This window comes from Empidonax traillii, unplaced genomic scaffold (assembly GCF_003031625.1).
Source record: "Empidonax traillii isolate 1590-97213 ecotype Southwest subspecies unplaced genomic scaffold, ASM303162v1 scaffold224:size737649, whole genome shotgun sequence".
In the NCBI taxonomy this organism is placed as follows: Eukaryota; Metazoa; Chordata; class Aves; order Passeriformes; family Tyrannidae; genus Empidonax; species Empidonax traillii.
In genome coordinates this window covers 602,051-622,417 of record NW_020955417.1, presented here as the reverse complement: position 1 = coordinate 622,417, position 20,367 = coordinate 602,051, and the positions used below count along the sequence as shown (strand labels likewise).

General features: G+C 40.7%; 1 protein-coding gene across 1 annotated transcript; it reads left to right on the top strand.

Annotated features, from left to right (window-relative positions):
- The first annotated feature begins 534 nt into the window (after positions 1 to 534).
- SPTY2D1 (SPT2 chromatin protein domain containing 1) lies at positions 535 to 19,478 on the top strand. The gene is made up of 6 exons (XM_027887898.1): positions 535 to 675; positions 9,660 to 9,774; positions 11,182 to 12,777; positions 14,030 to 14,186; positions 14,558 to 14,635; positions 15,899 to 19,478. Exons 1-6 carry the CDS (start codon positions 616 to 618, stop codon positions 15,993 to 15,995), a joined length of 2,103 nt encoding a protein of 700 aa, XP_027743699.1. The 5' UTR covers positions 535 to 615; the 3' UTR covers positions 15,996 to 19,478.
- The last annotated feature ends 889 nt before the right edge of the window (positions 19,479 to 20,367 follow it).

Genomic DNA, 20,367 nt, shown 5'->3' with positions numbered 1-20,367 from the left:
GTTGCTCAGAGCATTATCCAAGCTGGCCTTGAACACCTCCAAGGATGGGGCATCCACAACTTCTCTGGGCACCCCGTTCCAGTGCCTCACCACTCTCACAGTAAAGAATTTTTCTCCAACATCTGATCTAAACCCGCTTTCTTTCAGTTTGAAGCCATTCCCCTTCGTTCTGTCACTACATGCCCGTGCAAGCAGCCTCTCTCCGAGGCTGTTTCAGCGGGCGAAGCCGGGGTGCGCGAAGGGACACACCGCGGCATCATCAGCCCCGCATGGGCGGCAGCTGCAGGCGGGGGGCGGGGGGCGGCGGGCAGGGAGGGCAGGGCACGGAGGGGCCGGTCCCGGCGGGCTCATAAGGCCGTCCCGCCCCATCCCTGGGCCCCGGCATCCTGCGGGGCTCCCGCGAGGTATCGTTCCCGTCCCCCTCCTCCTCCCACAGCCCCGTTTCCCGTGGCGAGGCGCCGCCACAGGGGAAGTGACGCCGGCGCCAGGCGAGGTTATATAAAGGTTCGGGCGGCAGCGGGCGGAAGCGAGCGGGGCCGAGCGGGCGGCGGGCGGGGGGCGGCGAGCGCTGGGAGCGGGGCGGCTGCCGCAGCCCCCCGGGTATCCGGCCCGGCCATGGATTTCCGCAATATTCTCGTGATGGCCTCGGAGCAGCAGGGGCTGAACGCGGTGCCGGTGAGCTGCGGGGCGGGGGCGGCGCGGGGCCGGGGCGCGGGGGCGATCGCAGCCCGTGGGGCGGCGGCGGGTCCCGCACCGCTCGCTCCCGCACGGATGCGGGTCCCCTGCCCTGCCCGCCTCGGCCCCTGCGTGGGGAGAGCTGGTGTCGGGCCCGGCCAGGCCTGTGGCCTCGCCGGCCGGGGGCTCTCACGCGTGGGGGCTGGAGAAGTCTGTGTGCGGGGTGGGGGCGAGCGAGGCCCCTTCTGCCAACAGGTCCCGGCGCCGCCGGGCTCGGAGGGGGCGGCCGGGGCTGGAGCCTGCTGGGCTCTGGAAGTGCCGAGATCCCGGGAGCCAAGCGCTGCTGCGGGGGAAGGCTGTGGCTAAAAAGTCGGACAAGTCCTTTTGTTTGCTCTGGAAGCAGAAGCCTGCCACGTCTCAAGTGCGGGTCGGAGACAAAGTGACAAGTTTCGTTTGGATGTGCTGCCTTGTGTAATGTCTTTCTTTAGGAAGAAATTTTTTACGGAGAGAGTAATCGGGCATTGGAATGGGCTGCCCAGGGAGCCTTGAGGTTTTTAAGATGAGACTGGATGTGCCACTTAGGGCCATGGTCTGGTGACCACGGCGGTGTTGGATCGAGGGTTGGACTTGGTGATCTCGGAGGTCTTTTCCAAGCCGGTTGATTCTATGATTCTATCCATCGCAAAGGAATAACCTGTAATAACGCTGTGGAGGATGATTGACGGAGGGCATTGGGTACATTTCTAATATTACTCTGAGGTCTGTACTTCAGCAATTTGCGTTCTAGTTCAAAATATCAGTAATATGTGAATTCTGTGTGAAATAACCCACTTACTTGGCTGGACGAAATCTGGCAGTAGGAAGGGCCCGTGGCCTTTTCATATATTAATATCCTGGGTTTCATTCCCCTAGCAGGACCCAAATTATAAGTCATGCGTGCTTATTTGGATAAAAAATATTTTCTCTTTGGTAGCCACCAGCTAGGGAAACACTTATTCTGTTTGTTCTTTAACAGAGTGCCAGAGTTCCGTGTTTCTATGATTAGCTCACTTAAACCAGTGTAAATGAGAGGGATAGTTGTTTTTAGCATAAACAGCGGGAAAAGCAGAAAAAATATACTCATTAGTTCTGACACCACTAAAATGGAGACACTGTAGAATTCAGAGTATCTCAGTCAATCTGTATCCCTAGTAAAACTTCGGTAATGCTTGCTAATATTGTGGCCAGTTGATGATCTGTACCAACCATATGGTAGATATGTGTAGTTAATCAGATTCCGTCGTGGGTTTAAAATCTTACACATTTTAAAATTTAGGCACATTTAATTTGTCTCTGACTCTACTTAGACATCTGTTTTGTAACATAAATGTTAAAATATCAAATATAGAAATACTCTAAGATATTTCAATGCCAGTTTTATTAGTCTTAAAACAAGCTGTTCTCCTAAATTGTCACTGGGTTATTGTAATTCTTACTTTAGATGTTTAAAGCTTCTCATTACATTCTTAATTTTCTCATGCAGCTTGAATGTCCTGTGCCGCTATTTTTTTGCCACAATACTTATAACCCATGCTGATGAATGGATAAAATATCTGCCACGTTCTCCATTGTGGATGTGGTGGTGGAGGGACGCAATCCTACTTGTTGTGCACTGGATGAGGGTTTAGTTACTCTTTTCTAAAAAGGCAGCATTAGAATTTGCTAATTTCTAATTAACACATGGAGTGAGAGTGCAGTTGAATCCATAGCTGAAGCAGTTTTGTTTAGCATGTTAGTGGTACAGGTTTTAACTCTAAAGTTCGCCCTAGCTTCTGAGCAAGAGCAGAGCTGCAATTGGTACTGCTTGAGGTGATCTGCAGCTGCTTGGCTTTAAAATAGAACCTGTGGACGTTTTACAATCTTTGGACATCCAAGTAACTCCACTACATTAAAGCTAGTATATTAAACGTATTTTTATAAGAAAAATATAATTAATTTAAAATATTTTTGTTAGCACCATATAGACTAATTACAAAATTTACTGTTACCAGGTTTCCAGAAATGTTAGTTCCTGCATTAATAAGCATATCCTCTGAATTTCCCTCTGAGAAGTTTATTATAAACTTTACAGTGCACTGAATTAAATATTCCATGTCCACTGTAATGAAAAGTAGTGACATGCACAAGTAATGAATATTAAAAGTGTATATATATGCGCTATACAAGTAGTGTGTAGTTTGAAGTGGAAACTGGATAAAACTCTAAGAAACAACATGGCCTTGTATTGTAAAAGGGGGACCTCGATAAAGCATATATTACGTCATGTCCCTGTAAAAACAAATCTGCTTGTTCATCTTCCTATGGAAATCCAGATTCAAAAGGAACATTGCTGAAATCAGCCTTTTAGCGCCCTATTCGTTGCATCAGGTTTTGTTTCTAAATAAAACAGTACATGTATGAACTAGTGTCTAAGCTATTAATGATGTGTTGCTAATAATCTTCATAGCAGTTGCTGAGAAGAGCCCCAGTTTTTATCACCTAATATTCCATAGGGGCTTTGCTGTTGTGTGTATCGTGTTACATATGTTCATATTAGCAGTTAATTAGATTTTCAACATGATCTTGCTTTGACTAGACATGATAAAAGCTATGAGATTTATACTAATTCTTTAAAATACAAAATTTTATTGCAGTTAAAAAAAAACCCAAAACACACAAAAAACCCAACACAAACATGAACGCAGTTGGAACCTTTTATTTCACCTCGTGTTTGTCATTAATAATTTATTAGGAATTATCTGAAATTGCTCCCAATTCCTTTTAACCGAGGACAAGTCTTTGGTGTGCAGAATTGATACATCAGATCTGATACAGAATATTATTTTAACCACGAAGAGGTGACCCAAAACTGAAACAGCTTGTCATCCACGTCAGCACTTGCTGAGCTCTCGCTGTAAGTCAGACCGATACCTAGATACCTAGTGTCATAAAACAACCCCCAGTGAAGCTGACGGATACAGGTGGCTGTGAGAAACAAAGTATTTGTGAAGTGAAACACTAGCAGAATCCCGGGGTTTGTTCAGAGGACCTTGGGCTAGAGAGCCCGACCGTCAAATTCTAATCTATGAACTATTGAGCGCTTGCCCATAGGCAAGAGAAACCCTGCAAGAGAAATAATGAGGAATGGCTGTGAAGTACTGGCTGTCGTAGGATCAGACTCCTGTTGATCAGTGTGTATGTGTTTATTATGTGCCTAAAACTTGCCTCAAAACAGGGGCTGAAATGCTTTGGATTATATCAGCTTCCACATGTGAACGGCAAGATACGCAGTGTGAAATGTTGGCAGGGCTGAGGAGGGATTTTACTCTCAACTTGACTGACCTGATAGTCAGGTTCCAGACTGTCACAATTTAAGTGCTTGCAAATGCTGACTAGAATGTGTAAAACTTTTCAACTTTTTCTGTTCCTGTTGTTTTGGTTTTTTGCAAAAGCAAGTGAAAGTGGGGACCAACATACCAGCTACAGAAAAGAAAGCATAAAGTATCTGTTTATTTTTTTTTCCTTGTGAAGCAACACTTAATAAAAGAAATTTATATAGAAGCCTGCTTTCCAGCTAATGGTTCAGCTTGGATGTTGTGGCAGCACTTTCAAAAGTCTTAAGAAATTATTTTTTGCTTGTTTAGGAATAAAATGTGCAACCCTGTTAAACTGGGTTTGGTGGAGGAGAGCAGTGTGAGCTGATAGTTGAAATACTCTTATCAGAAAAGCCTTTCTCTTGATAGGAATTGTTGGAAGATGAAGGGGAACAAATTTAAGCATGCTCATTATCTACCATTTAGTGTGTTTGTCATTGCTAGATATTGAAAGCAGTAGTCGAGAAATTGTTGTGTGCACATGTTCTAAGACAGTCTGGCTGCAGAAGGAGCTGCTGGGAACCCAGTGGTGAGACTGTAGTACGGGCCTTGGAAATACCAGTCCGGGATGATAGCAGAGGCCCCTGGGCTATTAACGCCAATGGCCACTTACAATTTGGAAAGTGGCCTTTTGAGGAACTGGTATTAGGGCATTGTGAAAGGAGTGACACAAACAAGGATGGATGTGGTGAAAGAACCATTGCTGATGTTACCAGAAAGTTATACCCTGCAGAATATTTAGGGGAAAACTGAAACTTTCTCTTGGAGAAGTCTTCATGTCTGGGTGAATGGTAAGGAAGAAGAGAAAAAGTGTTGTAATATCACCCAGGGGTCACAACTTGCTAGTGAAAAGGAAGCAAACAAAAAAATCCCCAGCCTGTGAAAGCCTCTGCAAGTTGCCCATACTGAATAGCACAAATGGAATTGTCTTTCCATTGTGTGTGCAAGCCCACAGCAATAATTATTTGCACAGGTGCTCTACCTGAGAACCAGATTTGGCAGAACTGATCACTCCTATCTTGCTACCTGTGTAAATGCTGATCACTGTTAAAGGCAATACTACTACTGTTGCTTCTCTCTGGGGCTGCTATTTGGTCTAGGCCTTTCAGGGCTTCATTTGGATGCCACAAAGTTTACAATTATTTTATAAATTATGTTTTACAGTCCAAGATCTACCACTTGAATGCTGACATCGAAGTAGCTGCAACTGTATCAGGGTCATGTGCCATGTTTTGAAGGAAGTCAGTGACTTCAGAGCAAATAATCCACGTTTACAACTCGAATAGTGCAGTGTTCTGGGAGCAGCTTGACCTGCTCTCTCTTAAAGGCATTTCTATTATTCTGTTGATTTAACCAACTTAGCAATAGTTATAAAAAGCCAGAATAGTGCAGCTGCTTCTTGGATGATAAAGTGACGTGCCCTGGCCTATTTTGTCTGGTTTACCTGGAATCTGGTGCATGTTCATTGCAAGCACTTTCTTAGTGTTTGAGGAGCATGGGCATGGTTCAGTGCTTTTAGAAAGACTACTTAAGCAGGTTATTTTATTTCTAAATGAAGGTGAACAAAACTTGTGTCAACAATAGTAGTGATTCACTGTATAGAAAATGGGTATTCATTTATGAGTTGTTTAGCTTTGTAGCCAGTTGCTTGTCAATATCAAGAAATGCTAGTGATAAATTTGAATTTTGCATGATGTGCCATATTAGTGGCAGCCAGAAAACAGCTTGTCTGTCAAGCTGCTTTACAAACCTGCTCTGGGATAGGACTATTGGTCATAGTACAGCAAAACAAAGCCTGAAAACTGCTTCCCCATCACTTTAATTCTTTATAAGGTTTTCTAGCAGAATAGATCAATCTACATTTGTCCCTGCTGTTTAGCAGTTTTCAAAGGTGCTCCTTAGGCATAAAACTCTTTCAGAATCACAGAATCATTTAGTTTGGACAAGACTCTTAAGACTGAGTCCAACTGTATCCTCAGCTTTTAAAATTCTCAGTTTTTAAAAACTCTGTAGAAACAGAATAATTAAACCAAGCTTTGCCAAATTAGGTTACCAATGGCAAAACACGACATATTTGGCTTTGTAAGATAATTTACTAATTATCATTAGTAAATTATAATACTAGTTATTATTATACTAAGATGAACTATTATACTAAGATGATGGACATTATATATAATTATATTTGATATTATATATCATTATACTACAAAGCATGGAAAATTGCTTCTAAGGTTCTAATTTGCTTCAACCTTTTTCTGGAAGGATTTTGACTAATAATGCATGGATTTCTCTACCTCTTCCAGCTCAGATGGAGTAAGCCAGATGAGCTGGGGACACTGAGTCATGGGCCACATCTGAGCCAAAGCTGAGAGGCAATACTGCATCACAGTTCAGGTTTCCCAAACAGTCACATCTTGGAAGGCTTTTGATGGAAACAACAAAATCAGTTCTCAGGTTGTGGCAAACTTCCTTGCACAGAGGTGAAGCTCAGTAAATGAGCGTGACTGCAGCAGGTCTTCAGTGTGAGGAGGCAACACAGCAGGTTTTACTGCTGCAATGTGTGTGGATGGTGCATCTTTGTAATTCTGTTCTAGTAATTTCAGAAGTTGCTCGAGGCTACTACAAGTAGCTGGTATTGTAGCTGCCTTTCTTGGAGCCAATTTTGGCTGCAGTTTGGGTGTGAGCCTGCAAACCTTGCTTCTTAGTGCATATATATTCAAGATAACATATGGATTTGCATGTTAGTAAAGTAATCCATGGATCTGTTAATATGCTGCAGATCAATTAAACAGAAGTTTGGATGAAGGCTTCAGTTGGGTGATATTGGAATTTTTAGGGAGTTATGCCACTAGCCTGATTATTTTTTCTAAAAGATTTGTATGTAGGTTTCTTTACCAGATATTTTAATTTAATCATTTTAATTAAGTTCTGTAAGGCTATATGAGGATAGGATGATCATGTGCATAAATATGTGGAAATGCTGACTGGTGTGGCTCTTTAGTGATACTGTTTTTTCACCGCTCTTTCTTTTGGTGAGGATCCTGATGTTTTATGTGGGAGATCTTGGTTTAGATTTTAGTCTGTTGTCTTATGACTGGAATAAAAAAACCCTCCCAAACCTCAGTTTTGGGTTTGGGTTTCTTTTGTTCCTAAATGCACTTTGCTTTCTGTCTGCTTCTGGATTTAGTTGGTTTCTATTGTATTTATCTTTGCAACTGTCTCTGTCTTATTGCTTTGTTTTTTCATCTGTAGTCTGTGGGAAGAAGTTCAAAAAATTCTTTGGGTTTTTTTTCCGTTTTAAACAGACTTTGGTACATTTGTGAAAGGTAATGTTTTAACAGGCATAGCACATTAGGGCAAGTGTTTGTTATCATAAATCCCAGTAAGAAAGGCACTTGGTCTCTTAAGATATTGATTGAACTTTATTGGATTTAACAGGAGAAGCAAAAAAGGGGGTAGCATAGATAACTTTGTTCAGTTGCAGGAATCCAAAGCTGAACAGCACTGGACAGACATCTAGGCATGCCAAGCTGTGTAAATCCTGTCCATGGTGTGAATGACCAACATTGTAGTCTTAAAAGCTTTTACAGGATGTCATTGGCAGTAAATGGCACAATTTATCATTTCCTCTGCCAAGGAAAAGGATGTTATGTGAAAACATGATGCTTCACTTCAAGATATGATACAAAATCATAGAATAGGATCTGCTAAAGGTAATCTAGTCCTGCAGTGAGCAGGGACATCTTTAAATAGATCGGGTTGCTCAGACCTCTGTCCAATCTGAACTTCAGTGTTTCCAGGGAAACATCTGCATCTGCAGCCTCCCTGGGAAACCTGTGCCAGTGTTTCACCACTCTCATCATAAACAATTTCTTACCTATATCTAGTTTGAATCTACCCTCTTTTAGTTTCAAACCATGACCCCCTGTCCTATTGCTACTGACTCTGCTAAAAGTCTGTCCCCATATTTCTTAAACACCCCCTTTCAGTACTGAAAGGCTGCAATAAGATCTCTCTGGAGCCTTCTCTTCACAGGCAAATTACGCCACATGCAAATGCTGTAATTGCCAGGTGGGTGCTGTGAGTTCTCACAGTTTGTGCTGAGGTCATACACTGATCTTGGATGATGAGTGGAGTGCAGGCCTGCACCCATTCAGGTCACCTGGTATGTGGATCAGTAACTCCTTGCTGTACAGTAGTCACTGTCAACAGGAACTAAAATCAGTACTGCTGGTTTTACATCAACCTACTGGTGAAGTCCATTCCAAACTTTTGGAATGGTTAAATTTTTTGAGTCAGTTTATTTATTTTTGCCTAATTAGATAAGCTGAAACTGAAATGAGTGTCCACAAGCAATCTGAAAATGGAGCTGTAAGCAAGCCTGCAGTCTGGAGTTGAGCTGGCTCTGGCAGCTTGAGCTGTAGTTTGCTTTTGGTTCCTGCTTGGTCAAAGACCAAGGCTGAACTGAAATACTGCATTCCTTATTAGTCCAGTGCATTTCACTCATTTGTTTCCCTACCTGTTTTCTGGTTTCCTTCCAAAAGCTGAGTGAACCCCTGTTGCAGATGAGTAGAAAGTACCTCACTAAAAAGACCAGCAGTAATGTATTTATTAATGTATTTTATTTTATAAAAATCCCACTGAACACTGGTTGTTTAGTGGGATTTAGCAAAGTTTAACAGTGGTTTGACAAGGTTCTATGAGTTTAGTCAAGGTTCATCTTATTAGTTATTCAATGGAAGAAACACACAAAGGAAAATTGAGTTCAAATTGAGCTAGAATGATTCTCAGACTGGCGATGCAAGGAGTAAGGAGCACCCTCCTGTTGAATCACAGGGTTCAGAGTTGACTCCTTTGCTTTCTAAACTCCCTTTGGAGCCTAGGTGTGGCTGGATCCAATTGTAGTCTCAGACTTGGTTAATGGTTTGTGTCTGGAGAAGTTATCCATACATTGTTTATAATATGGAATGAATGGATTAGTAATGTTTCCTCATACTAATTCAGCATGCTCTGAACCTTCTGAGGATTTGTCATGGGTAAGGGATCTCTCTGCCCTGGCTAAGGGAGGGTCTCAGTTTCAGGTAAGGAACCTCTAATGTTGAAAGGCATCCCTGCTCAGGAGGGGTCACCTGCCATGCAGTTCAGGCAGAGCTCAAATTGGGGCCCATCCTGATGGTAATATTTGTAGGGTGAGGTAGTTTGCTGCTGGTCAACAGTATAGACAAGGTAGATGCCTTCATTTCTTGTTCTATACTTTTGGTTGTCTTGCTCTTCTGGGTTTTGAAACCACCTTTCAAAATATGTTTTAAGACACCTCTACTCTCTTGTATGTGAGCCAGGGACTTTCTGGCTTACAAGTTTTCCCCAATGACTTGAGGCCTGTTGCTCCTTAGTCAGCCTGAAACAAAGTACATCTAGGAGTCAAGTGTATCCAGCAACTCTCAGCTTCAGTGGGAATCTCTTGCTTGCGTATTCTGGACCATCTCTGTGCTTAAAGTCAAATACATACCTGTTACGCAACTCCTCAGTTTTAAAAATTGACTTTTTGCATTTCTTAACTCTTCTGACCTATTTCTTTGTTCTTTGCAGAAAAGGTACAGTTTGGCCGTTGGTCCTCCCAAAAAAGTTCCAAAAGTCAAGGGTGTAGAGTCTGCAGCAGTGCAAGCATTTCTCAGGCGGCAAGAAGAAGAAAAAAGAAAAAAAGGTAAAAGTCCAAAATGTTTCCTGTAGTAGACTGTCATTGATTTTTTGTTTGTTTGTTTTTTGAGGTTTTTTTGAGATTTACCACCTTATTCAAAGCTCTTGCAAATATGGCTATGTGTCTGTTTCTGGAATTTATGCACATAAATTCTTGGGGCTGAGGGAAAGCCAGGGCTAAGTAAGTAGTTTTATTTGGAACTGAGAAGTAGATAAGGTAAGAGCAAGAAGCCATCTGGACTTTTGGTAACTTAACTTTTTATTTTTAAAGTTTGGTAACTTAAGTGTGAAAAATAGAAAGAGTTGCTGTTGTATGTTGACTTAGCATATCAGTACAGTCTGAATTTTAAATTTGTGTATCGGAGGCTTTGATTGAGCCACAGTTTTTCCATTGTATTGTATTTCCTTCAAATAGTTTATACAATGAACTAATATTGCATTGCTTCTGATGTTTTGTTAAATCTGGTGGACTGGATGGCCCAGGGTATTCTTCCTCTCCTGGTCTGCTCCTTATTCCTGCTGCCAGGTGCAGCCAGAAGCAAGACTGAGCATGAATTCCACATAGGAATGCTTGCAACCTCATGCTGTACAGTCACAGCCCTTGACAATGGAATAATGTAGACAGGGAATGGTACCTTTACAAGCATCCAAACAATGAGTAGCCCAGTCCATTTTATAGGCATTCCTAGGCATTTCCTGAACCTTTCTGGTAAAGTCCCCACACCCTTGATCTCTCTTTACCTGTTCACCAGCTAGTTCAGCCTGAATTTGGTCAGTGAACCACACACAGACACAGGACAGCATACTCATGCAGAAAATAGCTCAAAACTGTTCAGTAGGAGTATAAGTCAAGACTATGGAGATAGTCTCTTATCAGACATGTGTAGTGCCCAGATGCTTACTTATCTGTGGTTGACTGCTTCTGTATCTCCCCTGTGTCCTTCCACACATGCTCTTGTCCTATTTCCCTATTCTTATCACCCCAATATTCTTTTATTCCCTCCTCTTCCTCATCTTCCCTTAAATGTCTGATAGTAGATTCTGTACAGTCTCAAAATTCTCTTGCTCAGTTTCAGAACTCCCTCTGCTACTCAGACATCCTATAACTCCTCCTGTACCTTCTCACACAGTGCTTCTCTGTAGTTTTTGTGGCATTCTGGAGAGCTACATCCCTTGAACGGCCTTAGTGGGTTTTGCCATAACAGCATTTGGTTTAACTGCTTGCCTTTGTTGGAGTAGCTTATACAGGAGGGTTAGCCTGCCCTGTTGGCAGACCTCTGGTCATTATCTGTTCTATTTTGGATACCTGTGAGTCAGATATCCTTAAATTACTGTCCTAAATGGTTTATCAGTTTGGAAGAAATTGAAATAAAAAGTAGTGCTTTTGCCTAACTTTTTCCTGGTTTTCATACAGCGCTGGAAGAAAGAAGAAAGAAAGAGCAACTCTTGGCAAGGCGTATTGAACTGAAACATGATAGAAAGGCAAGAGCTATGGCCTCACGAACAAAGGATAATTTTTATGGCTATAATGGCATTCCTGTTGAAGAGAAACCTAAAAAGAGGAGGACTAGTGAGAATGTTGCCCAGGCCCCAGAGGCTGAGTATGCAACAGAAGATGAAACTGAGCAACTCGAATACAGTCAGACTGAATCTGAACATGAGCAAGAAGAATATGAAGAGAAACCACCCAAAGTTGCAGTGAAACCAAAGGCACCTCCCAAAAGTGCACCAGCACCTCTGAACTTTGCAGAGCTCTTGAGGCTTGCTGAAAAGAAACAATATGAACCAGTGGAAATAAAACCAGTGAAAAAGGTAGAAGAGAGACCCAGAACAGCAGAAGAATTGAGAGAGAGGGAGTATTTGGGACGCAAAAACAAAAGAGTAGAAATGCATAAGAAAAATGAGAAGGAGACTAAGACTACAGGGATATCCAGCTCCACAAAAAAAGTGTCTTCTCAAAAAGCATCTGTAAATGCAAAGCTTAATAAAAGCTCAGCAGATAAACATTCCACATCAAAAAACAGTGTGTCGCTTTCTATGGGTGGTATTGATAAGAAATCCAAAGCACCAGCATTGACTGAAAAACACTCACGGTCATCATCTTCCTCCAGATTTGATCAAATGGAAAAAAACTCACAAAATGGTTCCTTGAAAAGCTCTACTGGTAGCAGTCATAGTAAATTACCTGTCAATGGTATTAGGAAGCCTGGCTCAAGTTCTCATGTGCCACCCTCAAAACCCATGGCCAACGGGGCTCAAAGGCTGCCATCTGCTAAAGAATCCAGCCTGAAAAAGCCTGCCCATGCAAAACCAGGAAATGCTGCTGCCCTTCAGCATGGAATCAACTCCAACGCAAAACGATCGGGCAGCAGCTTAGGAAAAGGAGGACCTGGACACCCTGGAGGTGGTTCAGGTGCAGGACCCGGGCGATCAAGCAGCAATTCTGGCACGGGACCTGGAAGGCCAGGAGGTGGTTTAAGCTCAGGTCCTGGGCGACTGGGCAGCGGCTCAGCCACAGGACCTGGAAGGCCAGGCAGCAGCTCAAGCACAGGATCTGGGCGACTGGAAGGTGGCTCAGGCGTGGGGCCCGGAAGGCCGACGGGCAGCTCCAGCACAGGACCTGGGCGACCAGGCAGCAGCTCAGGCGTGGGACTTAAGCGACCAGGCGGCAGCTTGGGCACTGGACCGGGAAGGCCAGGCAGCAGCACAAGTGTGGGACCTGGGCGACCAGGCAGCAGCTTGGGAACAGGACCGGGAAGGCCAGGAATCAGCCCAAGCACAGGAGCCAAACGACCAGGCAGCAGCCTGGGAGCAGGACCAGGAAGGCCAGGCGTTAGCACAAGCGCAGGACCTGGGCGACCGGGCAGTGGCCCAGGTGCAACTGTAAAACCGAAGTGTACTGTCATATCAGAGACCATTTCTTCTAAAAACCTTGTCACGAGACCTAGCAATGGACAGATGAATGGAATGAGACCTTTTCAAGGGCATAGACCTGTGCTTCATCCACAAGGTATACATTTGTAGAGCAGATTTTTTCACTGTTGTGGTTTAACCCCAGGTAGTGTCTAAGTACCATGCAGCTGCTCACTCTCCCTGTCCCCCAGGGAGGGAAGATTGGAAAAAAGGGTAACACTTGTATAAGAACAGCTTTAATAACTGAAATAAAATTAAATGTAATAATATTGACAGCAGTAATAATTGTAATGAAAGGGGGAGTAAAACCTAAGAGAAACACGTGATGCACGGTACAAATGGTGTTCCATGGTGTGGAGTATCCCTTTGGTTGGTTCAGGTCAGCTGTCCTGGCTGTGCTCCCTCCCAGCTTCTTGTGCACCTGCTCCCTGGCAGAGCATGGGGAACTGAAAAGTCCTTCACTGAGAAAAAGCGGTATTTAGCAGCTGCTAAATCGTCAGTGTGCTGTCAACATCTCTCATATTCAAAACAAAACACTGTACTGCTACCAAGGCAGAAAATTAACTCCATCCCATCCAAAATAAGAACATTCACTTAGTTATTTGCTTTGTATGTTTTATGCGTCTGAGTTGAGGTCACTAAGAGGCTTTTGACTATAGATGCAGTTAGGGAGATTTGGACAAAATACTATATTTGCCTTTTAAAGGTTGCTTTTAACAGTAGAATGTGCTTTTTTTTTCTGCTTGCCTATGCTCGTAACTCTTGAAATACAGGTGGTGTGAAATATTACATGAAAGAAAAATAAGCAGCCTGTGATGGATGTTGGTATATGAATGCTATTAGAAGGTAAAGAACTGAAGGATTCACTTCCAGCATCACTTAATAATACTTAGTCTATAAAATTTCACAATGTCATAAATAACAGATGTTTGAAGGGATACATGAAAAATCAGTCACAGGCTTTTTGTGGTTTTACATTTCAGTGTTTTGGCAAGTTCACCTTATCAGCAACAAGCAGTTCTAAAAACTTATTCCTGGTCAGGAACAAGCAGAGTGGAGTATAGTGAATACCTGCCTAGAAAACCCTGAACGAAGAAGACATCTGCTGGGTGGTTTCCTCAGGATGCTCTTGGTGATAGTGATATGTAATCTTCTCTAGCACAACTTAGAGGAAGTATTTCCTTTTACTGAGTTTCTGAGAATTAGTCGGTAACTTGAGGCAGAAGTTTTCTACCTTGAAGCCCAAAGCTGTAAAATGGCTTTGCCCAAGGTATACCAAGGAATAGTACTGTTAAATTAATATAATGTTTGTTATTAATGATTTTTTTTTCTGCTCTCCTGTCATTTAGGTCTTAGAAGGCCACCAATTAGTTACAAGAGACAAATAGAAGATGATGATGATGATGAATATGACTCTGAAATGGATGACTTCATTGAAGATGAAGGGGAACCCCAAGAAGAAATATCAAAACATATTCGGGAAATATTTGGCTATGACCGGAAAAGGTAGGAAAAATTACCATTCTAAGATACTGCAGAACAATCAGTAGAACAATGGAAATTAACATAGTTCTACAAACAAAAATGTTTTAGAAATAGGGGAAGTGCAGGTATGCAGAAATTGTATTGCATTGCAGGAATTTAACGTGCATTACTGTTGCTTGTATGCAGAAAATACCTTGAATCTTCACACTGCCTGCAGTGCTCTTCTAGGGGGCAATAAAATTTGACTAGGACATTTTCAGGGCTTGTAACTTACACTCTTTTAAAACCTTAAAATCTGTGGGCAAGTGGTGGTTCTTCCTAAGAAGGGATGTGAATTCATTAATGAGAACTAATGTTCTTAAGTGTTCTTAGAACTAATATTTAATTTCCAGGTACAAAGATGAAAGCGACTATGCCTTACGTTATATGGAGAGCAGCTGGAGAGAGCAACAGAAAGAAGAAGCTAGGAGGTATGCATGGATTTAATCTTGGATAGGAATTGGCAAGTTTATTGCTTAATATTTTTGTATTGGTTTTGGCCTCTGGGCCTGCACAACTCTTATGTTATAAACTGATTTTTTTTTAATGGCTTGCGAGATAAGATTTGTGAAAGCTGTAGGAGTTTTTTATAGTTTTTGGAATCCGCAGAGACACCAAATTCTTTTGTTCCACTGAAATTTTTGTATTGTTATTCAGAAGGTGCCTTGAGCATTAGAAACTTGCCCCTTTGTCAAGTTAGTCAGTGTTCTTATTCTTCCTCGCTCCTGAGGAATAGCTGCAGCTCATGCAAATCTGCAGTCTGGTAAATGGAGTTAGGGGAAATAACTGGAATTTGAAGTAATATTGCTGTTAACCAAATTCTCTGTTGAAAACCCAGAGTGAGTTTTTGCAGAGTTGAATTCCTGACTCACTTTTAACTACACATGCAGCATAAAGGCAGTGGAGATAAGAAACTTTAGTTAAGCTCAGTTTTACCCTTTTCCATGCGCAGCTGTTTTTCACCGAGCACTTGGTTAAAAGCATTGTTCCTCTTGAAATGAGGAACTTCTAACCAAGCAAGTCCACTTAAATTATAGTTGTTCTAAGCTGAATTGAAAAAAATCATTCATCAAGCCAGTTTTATCACACAAATACTTGTTGTGTTTGTTTGTGTCCCTAATTTGGCTGACTGCAGTTTCCTGAATTCAGGGAGGTGGTTAGAACTTGCTGTATTATCAGTATCTCTTCCATGGGCCTGTTCACCAGAGTCAGATGGACTGAGGGTAGAGCTTGTAGCTACCTGTGTATGGTGCCTCAAGCCAGGAAGTTGCAACAAAATCTTTTACTTCTCTACTGTTTGACAAATCCATTCTCTCCCTTGCCAGTGTAAAAAGTTTAAGTGGCTCTCAGAAACTGATGAGCATCAGTCCTGCCATGACTTGTCTGATGTTACATTGGCAAGAATTCATGGATGTGTTTCAGCAGCTGCTTTTTGGGAGGGGAAAAAAAAGGCCTTATGTATCTTTTTTTTTTTTTTTACACAGTCTTTATTTTTTAACAAAAGTTTTAAATATTTTTCCCCCAAAATATTTGATTCTAATCTAGTGATAAAATCTTGATTTTTGTAAAGCTGTATTCTTCTAAAATTATTGTTCAAATCAGTACTTTTAGGATTGCTTTTCTTGAAGGAGGGCTGAAAGTAAAACTTCATGTGTCTTGAGTAGCAGTGTAAAGGATTTCATCTTATTTGGCAGCTTGAGACTTGGTGTTCAGGAAGACCTCGAGGAATTGAGACGGGAAGAAGAAGAATTGAAACGCAAGAGACAGTCCAAGAAGCTGAGGACACGTTAACTGGCTTATGGTGTTGACTTTGTTCATGTTTCTGCTACCCTCTGCCTCCGTACATCTCTTACTCTACTTCAGTTTCCATTTGCTTGTTAGAGGGCAAAAGAATATTTAAAGGGATTAAAGTACTGAAAAGCAAGGCTTTAGTTTGACCTAAATAAGATATTTATTTTTAATACTTGCCAGGGTTGTTTTTTTATGAAGAAATTAATGCACTAATGCATATTAAATGGAATAAAATTAATAGATGTTTCCATTGATTAAACCAGTTCAAAATGCCAGCAGAAATATTGACTAGCTATGCACTGACATGGAACTGTGTGGGCCACATACCAGTAAACCAATTTTGCATTCACTTGAAAGAAAGGAATAACGTTCTTGTTCCCTGATATTTCTTGAGAATTAGAGAAATTGCTTTATATCCTACTTGGTCTCCCAACATGAGCCTCAAAGTATTGAATTGTCATCTTCTGTACATCAGCAGCTTGGGTTTAAATTCAACCAAAGCCCACAGATGTTTAAGGCAATAAAGTGCTGCATATCTTCTGATTTGAGGACCCATTAAAATAATTTGAACCTCTTTATTTCTAAATAGAAAAGTGCATGTCATTTGCAAACTGTACAGTTATGTGTATGGCCAAAAGATTGTTGGCTTTTGCTGTGTCTGGAATTCCAATGCCAGTCTAATTCAGTATGAGAAACACACACCCTGAAAACAGGAATTCTTAGTGTTTGTATGTAACTTGTGCTTTTGGGCTCGAGGCATGTGCTTGGGAATTCTTTTCCTGCCCTGTGGATTTTCACATTGTTTAACAGCTTCTGCTGCTTTTACAAATTATGTTTTTTCTTGCATTAAACATCCAATGTGTAAATTATTTAAAATGTGAAGCAGTCACTATCTAATTAGCTTAACTGTTTAGGAAGCACATCAGAATTAAGTTTGGTTGGAATGCATTTGCAGCTCTTCGATATTAACAACTTCATGTTAATACTTGTGATTGATTTCATCAAGCCCAAAGCCTGTATTATGTATAGCAGGAGAGTTAGTTCAGTTACTTACCTTAATATCCATATTTGCACATTATTTCTAACTATGCACTTAAAGACTTTGTTTCAGTAACTGAATTTGTTTACAATCAGCGCAGGGTTAGTGTAAGTCTGCAAGACTGAGAGTCTGAAGCTCAAATCTGGTGTTGCATCTACTTTGATTTCTCCAAGTTGCCCTTCAAAGCTCACCACTGTCACTGCTCAGCTTTGCCTCAAAGCCCCAGAACTCCATTGGTAGTATCTGTCTTCAGCTGCTTCAGGCCATTTTGCTTTAATGCTAGAAATACTGGGAAAAGTAGAAAAAGGACCTTGGGTATTGGATGGGGGGGAAAAAAGGAAAACTTTATGTTGTGGAAAAACAACAAAAGAACCTTTCCTATTGGGCCTATTCTTAACAGCGCTGCTTTTAGGAAGCAGTTCAGATAGCAACCTGTAAAGGACAGTCTTGGAAGCTGCTCACGTTTAAACATCTGACTCTTAATGTAAGAAAAAACAGATTTGCCTTTTTAAGATGTGTTCTGTCAATGGCATAACATTTCACTGCCTCAGTAAAACACTGATGTGAGTAAGCTAATGGTATAGATTCTATAAACTAATTCAGTATTAGCTGATACGAGCCCAGATGAAGATACTGTTGTTGCTCCTCTGTAGTTTTAATTTTATTAACTAAAAAAAAACCTTGTTTCTCAGTGTGTGCACTTGAGACCATGCAAGATAATGTAACCTCACTGTCTAGAAGTGTGTTGTATTCTCTGCTGCATTGGGACCATCTAAAATTTCCTATTGGAAATTTCCTGGTTTCTAGAATTACCCATTCAAGACAATGAACCTTGGGACCATGTTGAAGTTCTGGGTTTTTTCTTAATTCTTTTCAGCTGGAAAAGACTCTGTCTGTTGACCCAGACAGCTATATCTGTGAGCAACTTCCTGCCTGGTTGGGGAAAAAGTCTCTTATGAAGCAAAAGAAATATATTAATTTGAAATTGGTTCAGTTGGGAATGAAATCTGCGTTTCAGACAAATACAGGCTAAATAAAAACTGATTATTTCACCATTTTCTGATTATTTAACCATGCAAGATCTGTAAAGCACTTTGTCATTTAGATGGTGACTGGAATGTACTCTGCTAGCCTCCCTAAGACACTATATAACTGTCTCTTCACACAGTGATCATTACTTAAATTTTGTCTATTTCATATGCAAAATTATTCAAGGACACATTTGTAATTTTATGATCAAAGTACTTTCTCATAATTGGCATGGGATGCTAATGGGTTTCATATTTTGTACAAATGTTTGGCTTTAAATGTGCTTGTGTTTGTTGCATATTTGTAAATCAGCTAGGAAGGAACTAAACTTGTTTTTTAATTCCTGACCTTTTTTCCAAAAACATGTTTACTGTTTGCCAGATTAATAGTATTCATCTAATAACAGTATTTCAGTACTTGTTCAAAGTGCATCTGAATTTGAGGTTAAGAAAAACTGGAAGAATGCTTTTATTGGTTTATTGGGATCGGATGTTCAGCTTGTATTCAATTGTATTTAAGGAAATTCTGGTTTGGTTTTTAGATTTTTAATTCACTGTTTGACAATGTGCCTTTTTTACTAAATTGTGTCAAAAAAAGTAATGAATGTAGGAATATAAAAAGGTTGGTTGGTTTCTGCTATCTCAGATTCTATATCCTTAAACTTGAGAGTGTGAAATGACATACTTTTCATAAAACCCTTCCAGGTCTGGCTTTGATTGCACAATTAAGGTAGCTACTTCTTTACTGCTAATGCTAAATCAAATGAAGGGCACTTTCTACTGATGACTACTTTTTGAAAATGTCTTGTATTTACACTTGAGCTGTATTTCACTTTACAGCAATGTCTTTTGGAGGCCAGGGTTTTGCATATCACAGGAAGCCTTAGTGTGCAACTCTGTGCTGTGCTTTAAAATAAAAATCTTTCAAGAAGTATATGAGATCTCTATTGAAATCTGGATTTATTTTTGTGTAAAGCCCAAAATATTGTCCAGGAAAACTAATTTTCTAATTTTTTTTTTTTTGCATTTTGTAACATGATCTAGTAGCTGATGCATATTTCTAGATATAGCATATTTCTGGAGACCAAAACATGTCAAAGAAAATAAATATATGGAGAGACTGGTGTTTAAATTGTGATGAATGTACTTCTATTTATTTTGGTGAGTGGGTGTGATGCAATATTAAAGTGTTAGTGTGTAAATAAGGGTGCTTCTAGTGTTAGCCAATGATTTTTTCCTTTGGGGATATCATGTGTGCACAATGTCTTTTTACACAATGTGACAAATCAGGTTTAAAACTGGTACATAGCTTAACTGCTTTCTGGTGCTGTCAAAGAAGTGTATACTTTTGCACACACCAAATGCATATAGGTTTTGCAGAGTATGTATACAATAAATTACAGGCATTAAACATTTTACTGCTATTTCTCATTGGTTTACTTTATGGAAGATTTATCAGAATTTCTTTCTATTCACCTAGAATTGTTCTCATGCAGCCAGCAAGAGTGTATGAAAAATTAATGGAAGCACTTAAGCCTTCAGAAAAGGTCTGAAAGTTGCTGGTGTCTCTTGCAGTTTAGGCTTTGACATGATATGTATTTGGAGCTACGTGTATTTTAGAATGATCATGTACACAAGTGTGCCCATTGTCTTTAATCTTTCTATCTGCGGTTTCATAAGCAGCATCCTTCTTGGGTTGTGTTACTCAATGCAGTGACTGTTCTGATCAGCTGGTGCTGTGACCCACTTCCAAATGGATGAAAGGATGCACATCTGTGAGCCCACCTGCCTTTCCTTTGAACAGCAACACTTGCACACTCTTGTGCTTAAAAAAAAAAAATAATCATTTTGCAAATCAGTATTTAATGTGTCCTTGTTTTGAAGGCATGAAACCTTACCTTCTTTGGAATTACCTTGTATGGAATTCCCTTGAGATTTTTTTTATGCATCTTAATAGCTGTTATCAGTCATTATCAGCCATTATTTCAAAGCAAATATGTTCTGTTCAGTTGGGGGTGGTTCTACATTGAGTCACTATCTTAATCCAACCAGTAAAGCTACTTCTCTGGAAGCAAAAAAAAATTATTTTACTTAGGTTTAGAAAAAATAAAGACAGGTCTTCCTTGTTTTAGGAGAGCTTTTACTTGCAATTTACTTGAAATAACATTTTAGTTCCACAACTACAGTTGAATCAGCCCATAGATAGACTTTTCTTACCCCTGGAAATGCATATGGAAACATCCATTTATGAGCCTGGTAATCCAAAAAGCCTTTGATATATTGTGCTTAATGTATCCTGTGGAAT